At 47.8% G+C, this 17578-nt stretch overlaps 1 protein-coding gene across 5 annotated transcripts in view; it reads right to left on the bottom strand.

Moving 5' to 3' along the window:
- Positions 1 to 17578, bottom strand: part of SEZ6L (seizure related 6 homolog like) — a 176404-nt gene that overhangs the window by 21957 nt on the left and 136869 nt on the right. For all 5 annotated transcript variants that reach the window (XM_036105192.2, XM_036105191.2, XM_036105190.2 and 2 more), the window contains exons 10-11: positions 7432 to 7628; positions 2002 to 2196 (exon numbers count right to left, since the gene is read on the bottom strand). In XM_036105192.2, the coding sequence (XP_035961085.2) occupies positions 2002 to 2196; positions 7432 to 7628 (392 nt within the window). The remainder of the gene's footprint in view (positions 1 to 2001; positions 2197 to 7431; positions 7629 to 17578) is intronic.

Genomic DNA, 17578 nt, shown 5'->3' on the forward strand with positions numbered 1-17578 from the left:
AGCCTCATTTCTGGAGAGGAAGATCATGAGGGATTTTCACTCTGTACTTCGTAATTTTACTACTGCTTGAGTTCTGTAAGTAAGCACCTGCTACTTGCATAATGGGAAGATATGTTTAGGTACATCTTTTGATGTCGAGAGTGTAGTTGAACCAATGAATGAATGAATGAAAGGCACTGACGACCCCCAGGGATTTCTGGGGGGGAACCCCACTGTTCTCAGGATGTTCTGCTGTTCTTATTTCACTAGAAGAGAAGCCACTGGGGCAGGTTGGTGAGTCTCTGTCTTAGATGCAGAGTGACAGGCAACCAGCATGGGAACATAAATGCTGATATCCAGAAGGGGCCCAATGCAAATTCATTTGCTCTAATTTGGGTCTTTTCGTGGCAAAAAGTGAGGCAGTTGAAGAGTTTCCCAGAGAGAGCTAGTTTATGTCCCCTCCAAGCCTTTAGAACCCATTAACACAATGGGTCATTATTATTTAAAACATTTTAAAAATCATCATCATCATTATTATTTTATTTATTTATTTTTTTAAGTAGGCTCCACGCCCAGCATGGAGCCCAATGCGGGGCTTGAATTCAGGACCCTGAGATCAAGACCTGCACTGAGATCAAGAGTTGGATGCCTAATTGACTGAGCCACCCAGGTGCCGCTAAAAAATCATTATTATTAAAAAATTTTTAAAAATCATCATTATTCAAAAGATTTAAGAATCATTCTTCAAAAAATTTAAAAGTTATTAATATTCAAAAAATTTCAAAAATCATAATTCGAAATATTTAAAAATCATTATTATTCAAAAATTTAAAAAATCATTATTAAGGCATGTATGTTTAAAACATTTTATAAAGTAATGATGGGGCTCCTGGGTGGTTCAGTTGGTTGAGCGTTCAACTCAGGTCATGATCTCAGGGTCATGAGATCGAGCCCCACATTGGGCTCCACGCTCAGTGAAGAGTCTGTGCTTAGTCTGCTTGTCCCTCTCCCTCTGCTCCTCCTGCTCGCACTCTTTCTCTATCTCTCTAAGATAAGTAAATACGATCTTTGCGGGAAAAAAAGTAATGATGACGTAGATCATGTTAACGTATCTGCGATGGGTCTCACCATCCATGGCGCTTCTCATTGTTGGTTTTTTTATTTTCCATCATGATACACACATACACACACCCACCCACATACTGTTGTGGAACAAGCAGATGTTTATGTAGCCAATTTTGAGGATTTTTAGCAAGCTTTTTCATGTTTCCCCCAATTATAATTAATTTTTTTTGCCTTGGGAATATTTGTGACAGGAATTGCATATAACCCCCACCCCCCTTCCCCAATACCCTCTTTCTCCGCTGACACTTAATATTTCTTATCGTGCAACTGGTCACTCAAGGCAGGTCGAGCAGGGCTACCAAAGTATCCCCAAGGATTCCCAGCGAGATGGCTGCAGGACCACCCCACCCCTACTAAGATTCAGTGTAGAAACCAGAGAAGCACCCCCCTTTTCTCCCACTTTTCAAGACACCAGGCGCAGCTATCACCAGCCATGCCTAGCCCACACTCCTGAGGGCAGCAAGCAGAAGGCGCCAGGAGGCTGGGATGGGTGCTCTCTGGATGAAGCCAGCTACCTGTGACAGGGATTTTGAACTGGGGCTCCAAGGTTGAACTTAGATTGGTCTTGTGTGGCTACTACAGGTATTTTAATGACGAATTTGAATGATGTTTTCTACGAAGGTTTCACCGCAGTCTACAGCACTCCCTATTGTCTCTCCCTCAGCCTATTTCCCTCATTTACATTATCTGCCAGGCTTCTGGAGGCCCCTGAATCTGACATCCCTGCCCTAGAGCTCTAAGAGGACATTTGTGAGCTGCGCCAGCGAGCTGGTGGAGTAGGAGGGAGGCCAGATCCTACATGAAGTGACTTCGCTGCATCTACTTGAAAAATACTCATTGGGAGGGATTTACCCCCCCCCCCACCGACCTAGAAGAAGAAAACAAGATGACTCTTACTTTTCTCACAAAATGGGGGGTCGCTGCTCCAGCTGAGGTCCCACTGGCAGGTGAGGGTGTCACTCCCCACTATGTCATAGCCCGGGTCACACTGGTACGTGATTCTGGCTCCTCTCACAAGCTCCGTATGAGAAGTGGTTTTCCAGCCATTCTGGATCTCTGGCAGGTCTGAGCAGGAATCATTCCTTGATACCTCTTTAAAACAAAAACATCATCCTTAGATGAGGAGGTGGGCTTTTCTGTGTGGAGTTCCATTTACAAATGTCAGAGGAAAGAGCAAACAGAAGAAGAAGTCTCCAGAAATAAGTAACACACTTCAAAATCCCTTAAACCACAAAAACTCTGCTATAGTGAGATTTTATGGTAAGCTCTTCCTTACCAAGCATTCTTTTGGTTTGACTAAGTCAGTTTAGGATTTAGAGAGAGACAGAATCCTAGCCCTGCCACTTATTAGCAATGTGATTTGGGGGGCAACCCCCTCTCCCTGTGTCTCAGGCCCTCACTTTTCATGACGCCCACCCCACCCTGTCATTCTCACCTCCTGGAATTCACATTCTCGTGTACTCCCCGCAAAGCCCAGCAAGGCTGATGTGCACAATCAGCAGGCTATTGCAGAAGTGATGATGTGTGGCTCCCGAGGCTAGGTCATAAGGGACGTTGAGAAGCTCTCCCCTTGCTCTCTGGAGAGAGCAAGTGCCACCCGTGGGGATGCTCAGGCAGCCATCTGGAGTGAGCCATGTGGAGAGAATCTAAGGCCTCTTGCCAACGACTGGTGTTGACTTGCTAACCACACTAGCAAGCCATTTTGGAAATGGAGCCTCCAACCCCACTGAAGCCCTCAAATGAATACAACCCTGGCTGACATCGTGACTACAGACTCATCATGAGAAATCCCCAGTCAGAACCATCCGGCACGAACTCCTGAATTCTGGACCCACAGAAAGTGTGTGATCATAAATGTGCATTGCAGGGCGCCTGGGTGGCTCAGTTGGTTAAGTGTCTGTCTTTGGCTCAAGTCATGATCTCCAGGTCCTGGGATCGAGCCCCGCATCGGGCTCCCTGCTCATTGGGGAGTCTGCTTTTCCCTCTCCCTCTACCCCTCCCCCCAACTCATGCTCTCTCTCTCTCTCAAATAAATAAAAAAATCTTTAGAAAAATATGCATTGCTAATTTGGGAGGTAGCAATGGTAGCGAACACACTCAGCCTCATTCTAAGAATGTCTGTAGATTCATGGGTTTGATGGATTCTTAATATATGTTTTTGTAATACAGATTAAGATAAACACTCAACTGTTGAAATAAAAATAATTATTGGTGCATTCTTTAAATCATGTTGCATATCATCAGCGAACATTAACCACACTCCAAAATAAGCTACACACAGCTCATTATCACAGATTGGAATAATCCTGCCTTCCTTCTGCAAATCCTCATTACTGAGGTAGCAAAGCAAAGTCCACTATTACTGTTCTTGCTTCCAAGTGCCCACTGCACAGATTTTGAGAAGAGAGCTAATTACGCAGTATAATTAATCTGCAGTTCTTATGTGCTTCTGGGGAAAGCAAAGCACCTTCCCTGTCTGCAGGAAAGTCATTCTGAGAAACAAGCGATGGCTTTTCCTGGGATTTCATCATGATTTTATTTGGGGAACGGAGATCTCAGGGGTGTCTGCAATAAGAAGGGGAGAGGGAGATGGCTTCCGGAATTGCTTCGTGGGGAACAGGAGCCTCTATTTTTAGGCCTCTGAAAAATCAGCCAAGCCCTGGATTTAGGACACAACTAAAAATGCTCAAACTGTGGTTGAAACAGGAGTAGATAATGGGTATGTGGTCTGCCTTGTGCCAAATGCCTCGAGACTGAGAAAGGTTTGCTTGTCTGACTCTTCAGTCTGAGCCAGCACGGTGACATGCTCCCGTGGGACCCCCCCACCCCGCCTTTGTGGTGTTCATCACATTCATGATTATCGAGTCGGGGACACTGTTACTCAGATCTTGTTTACTAATTCAGTGGCCTTGCCTAAGTCAGTTAGCCTTCCTGTTCAGCTCCTAGACTCTACCCCCAGAGACTCTGATCCAGAAATCTGTATGTTTAGCCAGCATCCTGGACGTAGTTTCTGGCATCATCATTCTTGTGGGCCCTGAACTTTGTGAAGAATGAGAAAACTGGCTTAAGAGTTGGAGGACTTCCCTTCTGGTCATTGTTTTAGAAGCTGTGTGACTCCAGTCATGTTGATAAACATCGCTGAACCTCATTGTCCCCAATCGTAGAGTTGAGACAAGAATCATGACCTTGTCTATCACTGAGGGCAATGTGAAAACTAATTAATGTGCACTATATGACACTTAGATGAGTTTTATATGGATTCATTCATTTGTTTGATTAACATTTTGTGAGCACTTACTATATGCCAGGCACTAGGAATACGGGGATCTGAAGTCATGTTCCCAGTCTCATGGTCAAGATCAGCATCATGGTCTAACTCCGGGGCAAAAGAAATACTCAAATGCACTGAGTACATGCCACCATTTACTGGTCTTATGCTCATGGCAGACCTCATCCTAGGAACCACTGTCATTTGAGTGGAGTTGACCTACAATAAGGAGCTTACTTATTATCCTAACATTAGAGGAATGAGCACACAAGTGACCAATATCTCTTTGAAAAACACTGCTTGCTCATCTCTGCTTTTTTATTCCCTTGCCTCCATGCCCTTGGCCACAGACACTGACAAAGCACAAGGAACAATGAGGAGAATGGTTCTTTGCTTCTGTCTGGGTAAAACAGAATTATGGGAGGTCAGAACCAGGTAAGCCCAGAGTGTTCCTATGGAAGGTTCTACCAGTAGTCCTAGCAGATTAGCCTTGGCCACATTGCAGAGCTGGGTGTCGGCCTTGAGATCATTTTAGGAGCTTCAGAAATCTCCAGATGACCACAAAACCCCATGACCCTTCCCTGTGATCTCTCTGCTCAATGAGAATTGCATCTATGTCTGGTTAAATCCCTGGGTCCTGGTGCCTGGTGCAGGGCCTAGCACGTGTGAAGAGACTCTTGTGGACCAAACTCTCTAGAAAATGGAGATATGCATTTGAAGATGAAAGAAAATAATATATGGAAGAGTTCCTGCCAATTTCAAATTGTCACATAAGTCTGAAGTTTCAGCTTCAATAAAGAGGAGCACCTCCTCTTTAAGATGGCGCCAAACTGAATGTTGGCCAGACTTCCGGGTTAACCTTGAGCAGCCTTGGATAGGGTCAGATTTCTGTCACTGAGCTGAAATGGGGTTTCAGAGTGTTATTGCTGCTGAATGGGGTTTTGGAAGACTGACTCAGACACCAGAGGAGACAAATGAGCAAAACTATGACCTCATCTTCCAAGTAGGAGGTGGGGGGCAGGCGAACAAGGAGAAGAGAAGTCTAAGGAGAGAGACTGAAGCCAAGTCACCAGAAACTCTCCCTCCAAAGGCAGCTGACTCTGGACGGCACATCGCCTGGGCAACCAGCACAAGCCGTCCCCCTGTGCCCAGGGCCCTGCCCAGTAAAGAGAGGGGAACCCACAGAAAGTAGCAGCAATAACACTCCGAAAACACTTAACAACACAATCAAGGGGCAAAAGGTCCCCGAGAAACAAAAAAGATCAACACTTGTGTCTGTCCCTCTGATAGATGTACACAGAGTGGGCAGGGATGAGAAACATCTACCAGCTGGAAACACACACACAAAAAGGCAAGGGACTTATTTTCACATGCATATGGCTCTTTGAGACAGCCAAAGGTCAAGGAAGTGGCTTGTATTTTAGAGGCAAGAGGTGGGACACAGATAATACTTTATATTAGAGATGGATGGGCAAGTCTTCAAGCCAGGGAGAAGAAGGAATCACAGACATGGAATCTGCCTCAAGCCAGAGGATCTTTGATGGTGGGTGTGGTAGTGGGGGGACTTGGTAGAATGAAACCCCGTTTTTGTTCCCTTTTTCCGTCCTGGAAATCAAGATGTCTGCCTCGTTCCTGGGTGACCCAAGCAAGTTCTCTGATTGCTGGCTGAATCCTGCCCATTGAAATCCTCAAGGTGCAACCACCCACCATCTTGGATGTCAAAAGAGGTGAGGTCTTAAGTACCCCCTTGTGTCTCCCAAGTTCTCCGCTGTTGCCAAGAATATCAGGGGTAGAGAAACGCTAAGAGCCAGGGGAGCCAGAGCGCCCGGGTGTGAGCCTCAGGGTCTGCCCCCGACGAGCAAGTCCTTTATCCTTGGTGGCCCAAGGCTTCTTCTGCTGTGACATGATAGGGTTGGAGCAGAAGCTCTGTCAGTTCAAATCCTTTCCAGGGCTGGGATTAGTGGGACTTCACATCGGTCCCTGGGCTGCCGGTGGCAGAAGCAGTTGGGTGGGGGTGGAGGTGGGGGTAGGGACAGAAGGAGTTCTGTTTGGGCCATGTTTAATCTGAGATGCTGGTTAGACATGCAAGAGGGTAGTTAGCAGGGATTTGGGTAGAGAGTTCATTGGGAGAGGTCAAGGTTGGAGGTACAAATTAGGGGCCAAAAGAACAGAGAGGCATTGTATAGGACCTTGGGACTGGAGGGCAGTGTATGGGGCGAGAGTCTAGACAGACAGAGGACAGGGCTCAGGGTGGAGCCTGGGATTCTCCAGTGTTCCGCGGAGGGTGATGGAGCCAGCAATGAAGAAGGGGGAGTCACAGGTGGGGAATGAGGAGGGAAGGCTATGGATGCAAGAAATGGTAAGAAGAGGGTATTGGATGGCCAAGTGTGAACTTGGCTTGAACTTCATAGCAGTTGTTTTGGGTTATGTTTCTGTTTTAATGTGAAGGCGAGAGAAATGGTTTGGAAGCCACATCGAAGAGCAAGGAAGACACCTCTTGCTTCCCTGGGTCCTACAGTACAGGAGGTGGGAGAGAATGTGTGATCTCCATTGGATGGGGTTACAGGGGAAGAAGAGCCCTTAGGGAGAGCCCAGCTTCAGTTCAGGCAAGATGGTGGAGATGCTGTTTTGAGAAGTTGCAAACGCAAGAGTGTGTGCTGATGAGAGAGTCCCAGTTGACTACAAGGGAAACACTGCGAATCTGAAAGTCACGAGGCATCATCTACTAAGTCCTGGTAACGACCCTCTGGAGCAGCCATCAGTTTTTCCATTTTACAGATGACAGAAAGGAGGCTCAGAGAGGTTAAGTGACTTGCCCAAGATCACACAGCCATTGATAGCAGTACTAAAACTCAAACCCTGGTGCTTCCCACCAGAGAGCCCAAATGTTTAAAAACTACACATACTTATTGTGCCAATAAATTAAAAGACTGTGCCAATATATTAAAAGACCCGTGTAGCACAGAACCCTCCAAAAGACATATCTAGAAGAAACCATCTAAACACACACACACACACACACACACACACACACACACACACGGACTGGAGACACTTACCTACGTAGTTCATGATAAATCCCTGGCCTTTCCCAAAGATGAGGCCAGCAGGGTCCGAGTGGAACTGGATGGTTAAGTCCGGTGTGGATGAGTACAGCTTCTGGGGACCACTGTTCCCAAGGTACTGCCCCAAGATGTGAGGCATGACCTCATCGCCATCATAGATAGTCAGGATGTCGCTGTTGCTCAGGTTTAGGCTGGGGGGTGGGGCAGAGAGAAGAGGAGGGGTCCTGTGAAACACAGTTATGGGCATTCAACAAGCCTTTGATTTATTTTTTCAGGCAACACACAGGTTTGTGAGGTATACTTGGTGGCAGGCGCCAGGCTAGGAACCGGGGTTGAGGTAGGCAGAGACCACAGATGCGAGCAGGACACGCTGATCCTGCCCACGAGCACCCACGGTGCCTGGGTTTGGGGAAGGACTGGGTTTTTGAAGACTCACGCAGGAGATGGTCTTCCCTACAAGAGCTCATTGCACAGTTGAATGCTGAATTGTAAGTAGAACTGCCTTCAATGCCAGTGAAGCTGAGTGACCTGCCCTGGGTTACCTGCTGGGGGTGTGGCATGGGTCTTCCCTTCTTCTCGGATGCAGAACAAGCTGACTGCATTTTAATTAGAACCTGCATCTTCCATGTCAGGTGAAATGAGCCTTCCAATCATTATATGGCAAAGTCCTCAAAATCAAACCCAGGTATCTATGATGTTTAGGGGATGGGGTGGAGGGCGGGATGGAGGCACCTTATTCCTGAAATATGCTCAAACCTGCTATCAATATTCATAACATGAAAGGACGACCCATTTCCAAAGGCTGGAATGCAGGAAAGCACCTTGACACTAAATATCAGGACTGCAATGGACAGTTAATAATCCAGAGAGCACTTCCGTGTACTGCAAACACATGTGTCATGTGAGGTGTGCTAGATGAAAATTGATCTCTGATTGAAAGAACGCCAGGTAAGTCAGCGTTGGCTGCCTACAGATATTAACTCATGCCTTTTTTCCCTTCCATTCTCTTCCTTCCCCCTCTCTTACATCTTTCACCTTTGCTTGTGTCCTTCTCCCTAATATTTTTGAATATCTCCTATCTGCCAAGCTTGTGTCAGAGGACACAAGAATCTCAGAGCGGTGGTAGATTTAGACTAGGAAACCAGGGATCGTGGTAGCAATTACGATCCAGGTGAGTGCAGAGGGAGGAGACGGGGGGGCATCCTGGAGGCCCTCCTGGAGGAGGTGATGCCTGCTTCGGATTTTCAGGAAAGATTAGAGGGCTAGAAGGTTGATAAGCAGGGGTTGGTGAGATGGCAAAGCACAGGCAGAAGGAGATAGGGATGGAGATCTTGGCTCTTAAAGGAACTTGCCCAGTGGTCAGTGATCCCCAGCTGTGGGTATAGACATGGAAGCCTGGAGGGCTATAGGAGCCAGACCCTGAAGGGCTTAGAGAGCCAAGTTTATGTGTTTGGATGTCATCTGGCTTGGGATGGGAGCAAACAGATACTGTCTGAGGAGAGGCATTCCAGGAACTGGCCCTAAGCGAAGTTCCTAGAACTGATGCAGAGTACTGATAGCCCGCCCTCCTGACAGCGTCATCCAGCACCCCAGGACCGTGTTCTCCTTCCCCAGTCTGGGAGGGCGGAGGAGGGGTGGAAACCACCCAAGCCCGTGCTTCCTTCCGGTAGTAAGAACAAAGCAACAGAAACCCAAGGAACATTGTGGAAGGGTGGCTCCCAGAGGGCAGGGGATGTATTCACAGTGATGTGCTCTGCAACACCTCTCATATTCCTCATGTAAAGTTGTCCCCAGGGCCGGCTTAGGGAGATTCCAACTGCCCCCATGGCCGCCATCAGCTTCCCTTGCACCACCCCCAAAACACCCTCTCCTAACAAAAGCTGTCCGCTGGTTTTGCATGTGGGGCTTCAAGACAGAGCCCCTCGCGTCATACCCTCTGCCAGTTTCCAGCGAAGGCTACAGCCTCTAAACCCTATTGTATTGAAATTCTGGAGTTGCCACCTTCTCTTGCACCCCATAGGTGCTCGGTAAATGCTAGGGTATGAAAGAGCCTGCCAGAGAGGCTTTTTGACAGCAGAAACCGTGCGGTTGAGGTCAGCTCTTGACCTGTGATAGGGAAGAGGCTCTTAACTCTAAGAACCATGAAAACATCAATCGTCCGCGGAAGTGCTGGATTCGGCTGGTGTGAAACATGGTAGATCGCCAATATTTATTTCTTAAGCTGACTTCACAGCTGATCTGCTGGTAATAGTGAGTTCCAGAGAGTCTGCAACTTGGCTTTACTCTATCACTCATTTCAATGATCTAAATGCAGCAGAAGCATCTTCAAGGGGGCAAATAATTTCATTCAAAAACCCTAGCATGGCTCTTTGTAAAGTAGGAAGTAGCAGAGCGCGCTGCCTTGGAAATCAGCAAGCTCTGGTTTGATTCTTGGCTCTGATACTTGCATGGAGGGTACCAGGTTTTTTTTTTTTTTTTTGAAGTTCCTTGTCTGTGAATTTCCAGTCTATGTCCTGGGCTTTCGGAGTGAGGTAAGGCATCCTGAAAATCTGGGACCAAACGCCAGATGTACTGAGAGCACCTGAGCAAGTCTGGTCAAGTCATTCGAATGTTATGTCGTGTCACCGTGTCGTTATGAACATCACCATCACCATCACCATCATCCTTACCATCATCATGGTTGCCATGATCACGCTCTCTTTAGACCGCTGTTTACACCAAATGACATCAGATGACTTCCATCAGTAGTTTTCAGTTAGGGGTGGTTTTTTTTCCCCAGGAGACAGTTAGCCATGTCTAGAGACATGGTTGTCCCAACTAGGGGGGGTGCCACTGGGGAGGCGATGAGAGGGATACTATTAAACATCCTACACTGTGCAAGATAGCCTCCCACAACAAAGAATTATCTGGTTGAAAATGTCAATTGCACTAAGGTTGAGAAACACTAATTTATGTGAATGCCTTTTGTAAACAGTGTGCAACAGACTATTCACTGTAACTTCTATTGTCCTGGGATTTCCGCAGAGGTCCCCTAAGCTAAGAATAAGCAAATAGCTTAAGAAAAAGCATTCTTACTTTTTTAAAGGGCTGTCCGGTCAGGCTTTCTCGTGAGAAGGAAGCAGCCCACCCAGCCCCTTCCCACTGCAGAATTCCCAGCCCGAGGAGCCCTGTGGAGGATGTGGGAAGTTTGAAAATGAATGAGGTTCAGGGCTCTGTGATTAGTAGACTGAGCCACACTTGTTATGACCAGAAAACCTATAAAAATGAAGCTTCCACCTGAGAAGTAAAAAAAAAAAAAAAAAAGTAGACCATGAATCAAGGAGCAATGAAAAAATGAGGTTTTTCTCTGCCAAATCCTTCTGGATCCACCTTTTTGGTAGACGAGTTCCACCGATATATGCAAATGCTGGTAATTGATCCCCTGCTCATCTCTAAGACAAGCCTGCATTTCGCCTGTCCGTCCAGCATATTTGATACACCAGGGGCATCCAGGGTCCCTGCCGCTGGACCGTCCTCAGCAACTGAGATGAAAATGCAGACTTAGCAGCCCAGAGACTGGCCTGGGGCCGAGAAGGGGCTTTCCACTGAGGACCCGAGTGAGATGTTGACCAGAGACCATCCAGGGAGGTGCTGAGAAATCAGGATGTCAGCGTGACTCCAGAACAAAGAGGAGGTGGACAGGTGCTGGCAGGCAGGTGAGTTCGATGGGACTGGAATTGGGTGTAGCAGGTCCCCCTCAGGGAGGATGCCACAGGGCCAGTCCCTGCCGGCTCCAGCCCCTCTCTGCTGCCAGAGGGCAAGGCTTTCTTGGAGCTCCTGCCAGGAGACCTCAGCTTCTGGGTCTCCTTCTTGCCCTGTCTCCTCGGCCACCGCCCTTAGTTTTTCTCCATCCCTTTTCAGTTGGACTGTGGGACAGCACCTCCTTCGTGGCCCCAGTCCTCTCCTCCACAGCCAGATGAGTCCTTCTGAAACATAAATCCTGCCCCTTCATGGAACAGATGAACGGAGAAGCAAAATGTGGTGTATCCCTACAATGGACTATCATTCAGCCACGAATAGGAATGAAGCACAGACACATGCTATACCATGGATGAAACTTCGACTTTGGGCTGAGTGAAAGAATCCCGTCCTAAACAGCCACATGGTGCATGGTTCCACTGCAAAGAAATCCCCAGAACAGGTAAAGCCATAGAGACAGAAAGCCACTTGGTGGTTGCCAAGGGCTGGGAGGAAGAGTCTGGGAGGAACGGAGACCGCTGGCTTAACAGGTGTGGGGTTTGTTTTGGGGAGGATGAGAGTGCTTTAAAACTAGATGGAGGTGTTGATTGCACAACACTGAGTGTACTAAATGCACTGACTATAGAAGTTAAAATGGTTAAGGGCACGTTATGCAAATTTTACTTCAATTACAAAGACATTATACCTCATCTCAGGGTAAAGTGCAAAGTTTTGACCTTAGCTTCAGGGTTTCCCTGTACCTATTTTCTGCACGCCCTTACCTCCCCACAGCTTCATCCCTCACTATCTCTTTCAACCCCAATATTTTACACTCCAGCCAGAATCAATTACTCATCAATCTCTCTCCAAGGAATGTAGAAGCACCTGCAAGGTTTTCCACAAGCCATTGTCCCCTCTAGCCTGAATCCTTATTTAGCCTTATGGCTGTAGACCTGGTTAACTCCTCCCCCCCTCATCCCCATCACAGTCTTCTGTGATTTACTCATGCATGGAGCCCCCACTGCCCCATCTGAGTCTGGGCTGGGGGCCCCTTCTGCGCTCACCCCTCCTATGGAGCTCAGGACTCGGCGCTCCAATGGTCTGGGGCATCTGCACAGACCAGAAGCTCCCTGAGGCTGAGGGCAAGTCAGTCCAGCTCACTGCTGTCTGTATCCCCAGCTCGGCACCGTGTTGAGTGTGTGTTGGATGAATCAGCACCAGCCCAGGGGCAAGTGTCTGGATCTGAGCCTCAGCTCCCACACAGGGTGGGCTGTAGCTCTGACCTCATCTCTGCCTGGGTCCTTGACCCCAAATGGACTTACTTGCGCCAAACTTGTAAGGTGAACTCCTCTCGTCCTGGCTGCTTTCAGCACTTGCCTCCACGGGTTAACTGGGAAGCTCTAAACGACTGGAGCTGCCTCAGATGATTTCTGCCCCATCCGCCTCCTTGGCCCTGATTGCCTACATCCTCCATTCTTTTTCAGTATGCTGGTTGCCAGAATCAAGCTTGGTACCATGACACCCCTACATTTCCTGATAAGCCACTCCAATGCCAGCCCATGGCCTTGACCGGCTGGGTTGTAGCTCTCTCTCCCTCTCCACCTTGACCCTGCTCCAGGCATATCCTGCAGCCCCTTCCAGGGTCTGAGCAGCCATCTGTGGGCACACTACCCAGTGCTTCCTCTTCTGGTGTTCCCTGTCACCTCCTCCTTGTCTCAGGGCCAGATATTTGAGAAAAGATCTTCCAAGACCCTTAGCTTTGGAATAACAACAATGCTGCCTACTGAGTCTTAAGCACTCAAACAGCAACTTCACTCTAAAACTTAGGATCATCCCCATTTTATAGATCAGGAAACTGAGGCTCAACTGGGAGAAACCACTTGCCCAAGGTCACAAAAGAATCAGACCTAAGTCTGTTGGATGCCAAAGCCTGAGATGTGAACTATTATTTTACATGATGTCCATGAAAGCCACATGTACCTGTCTCCAAAAAGTGTGACTCGGGGCGCCTGGGTGGCTCAGTCGGTTGAGAGCAAGACTCCTGATTTCAGCTCAGGTCATGTTCTCAGGGTTGTGGGATCGAGCCTGGCATCTGGCTCTGCGCTCAAAGGGGAGTCTCCTTGAGATTCGCTCTCTCCCTCTCCCTCTGCCCTTCCCCACCAAGTGAAGAAATAAAATCTTTTTTTAAAAAGTGTGACTAGCTTCAGTCTGGTATCAGAAAGTGTGAAAAACATTACAAATAAAATCTGTAGGATGAGGAAGCCCCATCTCACTGCCCCTGGCATCCTGCTGTACTTTACGTTCTTACGACAGCATTACTAAAGTCCATTCGATTAGATCCATCATTTCAACTTTCGTTTTCTTACCAAGGTAATATTTCTTCTCCCTACAGACTCCCTGTGTTGAAAGATTGTCTCCTAAACATTTTACATTTCCTGATAACGATTAAATCTGCCTCGTTTTGTTGTCATTATCGATGGTGTATAATCGAATATGTAATAAAACCAGCATTAAACTGGTGACTTAGTCTGGGGAGAGGGCTTTATTTTGGCAGAGAGAAAGTTTCTGTTACATTTTTTAGGGTACTTAAAAAGAGTCTGGGCGCCCGGCTGGCTCAGTCGGTGGTGCATGTGACTCTTGATCCTGGGTTCGTGAGTTCAAGCCCCACGTTGGGTATAGAGATTACTTAAAAGTAAAATCTTAAAAAAAAAAGAACAGCCTGTGAAGGGTGCATGAGAAACTCTAGTTACCGTGGTTGCCTCTAGGGAGGGGCACAGGAGAGGAGGTTATTTGCTGTGGAAAGTAGGGAAACTTAATTTTCACAGTAGACTTTTCTGTTCTTTGGAAGTTTTTAAATCTTTTTAAATTTTTTGTTTTTTTTTTTAATTTTTTTTTGACAGAGAGATAGAGAGAGAGAGCACAAGTAGGCAGAGCGGCAGGCAGAGGGAGAGGGAGAAGCATGCTCTCCGCTGAGCAGGGAGCCCGACACAGGGCTCGATCCCAGGATGCTGGGATCATGACTTGAGCTGAAGGCAGCCGCTTAACCGCCTGAGCCACCCAGGCGCCCCTGTACTTTTGGGTTTTGAATCATGTGAATATATTACCTCTTCAAAAAGGATAAAAACAGCTCGAGGGATCCCCATTATTGTTTTCACTAGGGTCTAGAGAGCCAAAGAGATTAGAGTAGCATACAAATCTGATTGTGACACAAATTAGCAAGCCCTTTTCTAGTGAAGTAATTCTTCTCCTGGTCAGCAGAGGGCAGTGTATGCCTAAGCATGGTATAGACTGCCATTCAGGGGCAGCAGGTGCTCCCCATCCATACCTCAGCCAATCAGGGGCCCGGATGTGGGGGGAAGGTGGTGGGTGAGCTTTGTAATTGTTGAGCTGCAGTTAATATTCCACAGAGGATGTAGAAAGAAATGATGAGCAAGCCACCTTGCTTTTCTTTATTCCTTTTTAAACAAATGGCTGACCCTTGCTTAGAAATCTTGCCTTTAAAAGGCTTTCCCCAGTGGCATTCACGAGATGATTTTAGCTAGACAAACGTTATTTGAAAATGTCTAATGGTTATGTATTTATTTAAATGTGAATTAGAAAAAATATATAAATATATGGTCTGCACATCAAACTTCTAATTTCATGGACATTATTTTGCTGAGAGTAAGCCAAGTGAAAAAGCAAGCCAATTTATATGCAGTTTAAGGGGAAAAAAATCAGAAATAGCTGGTAATAGAATGGGGCTGTGGAAAAAGTAAAATTAAGCCCCCAGAATAAAGTCCAGTTTCTCAGCCTTTCTGGACTTCCTGGGGGTCTGCCGTCGGGCCCCCAGCCCACTTCTGGTGTCTCAAATGTCTTTGTACACCAGACCCTTTGCAGCCCCTAGACCTGCCTCAGCCTGTGCTGGTCCCTTCATCTGGAATAAAGGGACCTCACCTTTCTGCTTGACAACATTTTACAAATCCCTTAAGCTCCTTCGGTGCTCCCTACCCCACCCTGCATTTATAGCCATATGATAACTAGCCAAGGTTTCCATAAGGCTTCCCGCATGCCAGGAGCTGTTCCAAGCACTTCACACACCATTTCTATCCTTGGACAAAGCCTGTAAGTACCACTGTCCTCACCCATGTCACAGAGAAGCAGACCGAGGCACCCAGCAGTGAAGAAGATACTACAACTCAAAGAGCTGGTCGTAGAGGACAGCCAGAATCCAAACCTGCGTTGTTGGGAGGCAGACCCTCTGTCGGCTCCCACCCCAGATTGCCCAAACTCCCTGAAGTCACATGCTCTTTTATTTTTTTAAAGTTTTATTTATTTATTTGAGAGAGAGAGTGAGCGAGAGAGAAAGAAGCACACTCCCCGCTGAGCAGAGAACCGGACGCGGAGCTCGATCCCAGGACCCTGTGATCAAGACCTGAGCTGAAGGCAGATGCTTAACCGACTGAGCCACCCAGGCGCCCCTGAAACCACATGCTCTTCTACCCCGTATCCCCGGAGCCCAGCCCAGGGCTTGGCGCAGTGAGATAAATGTCATTTACATGGATGAATTTTGGTGAATTTTTCTCCATTTTCCAGATGGGCAAACTGAGGCTCAGAGGGCTTGAATGACTTTAAGAAAACACTGTGTTGCAATTCAGGCAGGACCTCCATGGGACCGTAGAGATGGTGGTTAAATAAACCATAAGCTTTAAATAAAGCGGGGGGAGGGGGGAGAAAACCAAAGCCCATAAATGCAGCGTTAGGTACATTGAAACTTTTCTAAAAAGACCTGTTCAGAGTTCCTTTGTGTCCATTTCTCGTCGGATCCCCTCAACCACAAAGCGATGTCATGAATCCCATTTTACAAAGGAGTAAACGGAGTCTAGAAAGGCTCAGGTCCCAAGGCCTCTGTGCTCCTTCATGATGCTGCGCGGCCAGCGCCGACAGCCCTCCGCACCGTGGAATTTCTGCAGATCCAGTGCTCATTTGGTTTCAATTAAATTTGATAAAATGGCAGACAGAACAAGAAACCGTGCTAACTCCAGGGAGGACATAAAAGACCAATCTTTCTGGCTCCCTGAAAGGACATCTGAATGCATAAAAAATGCAGTTTTCTTATTGCCTTTTTTGTGCTTTCTCTCTCCTGAGACATTCACCAGGCGCCCTTTGAGGTCAGGCTCAGAACCCAGCCTTGGCCAGTGGATCTCAGTCCTGGCTGCATGTGAGACTCTCTGGGGAGATTTGGACCCTCCCCATGGTGCTTAGGCTGCACTCCAGACCAATCAGACCCTCAGCATCTCGGGGGTTGGGCCCCGGGGTCAGTGTCCCTCAAAATTCTCCAAGAGGCTGCACCAGCAGCCAGGACCCAAAGACACTGCTGTGCTGTGGTTTCAGTGTGGAGGAGGCTCAGACTCTGTTCTCCACCGCCTTCCCTCCCTACTCGGGTTTCTCCACCTCTCCCCCTCTCCACCAATTCCCCCTCTCATCCCCAAAGAGAAAGAGAAGAATGAGACTCCCGTGCTGGACATGCCTTTCTTCTGGGACCACCCCCGGGCCGAGCTGCTTCTCATTTCCACATCGCTGGATGGGGCCATCTCCGAACAAGGCGTGCAAAGCTTTGTCAAGGTCAATGACAAGACATTTCACCACCCAGCATCGTGGATCAGGAGAAAACCCAGCAGCTCCTGGCTGGTTTGCCTACGAAAAAGTCAGTCTTTAACCAGCCTGGTGATTTGCTCCATCTTGAGAGGCAGTGCTAAGAGAATGGGCTCTGATTCAAACCTTCGAGGTGCCGATTTCTAGCTGCGTGACCCTGAGAAAGTGGCTTAACCTCCTGAGCCTCAGTGTCCTCACCTGTAAGATGGGGACGATATTGTGGAGAGCTGTAAAGGAGATAATTAGGGCCAGGAATTTGATTAAAAGAGCATCTTTTGCCTTTAAGAGAATATTTGTGATGAATGATACAGTCGTGCAAAGGGATGAGGGGACAGGGGTAGGGTGCTGTGGCAGCGAAACCCGGTGTCAGGAGGTTGCGCCGGGAGCCACCCCCTCTGCCACTTCCCTGCTCTGTGACTATGGATGAGTCTCTTGCCCAGCCTGGGCCTCAGTTTCCCCAGATGATAATCTCAGAATCCATGAACTGTAAAAAAATGAATTAACAATGGCCATGGTCTCCTTGTGCTTCATACTTTCCTTCTATTCGGAAAGTTGGACCCCACATTTCCCCCCTTCCGCATTCAGCAGCGATGAAGGCATCAGGGTGGGAATACCAGGATTCAGATGTAGGTTGGTGAAGCCTGGGCCTCTGGGACCCAAGTGTGACCACGGACAGATCTGTGGCCCTGCCGTGACTTTCCTGTGTGGAGATGCCCACATCTCTTCCTCTTTCTGGAGAGGAGTTTCTTCAAATATATAAAGTTAGTGGGTGGGCTCTGAGGCCTTCTTC

The sequence above is a fragment of the Halichoerus grypus genome, chromosome 13 (genome assembly GCF_964656455.1).
Source record: "Halichoerus grypus chromosome 13, mHalGry1.hap1.1, whole genome shotgun sequence".
In the NCBI taxonomy this organism is placed as follows: domain Eukaryota; kingdom Metazoa; phylum Chordata; class Mammalia; order Carnivora; family Phocidae; genus Halichoerus; species Halichoerus grypus.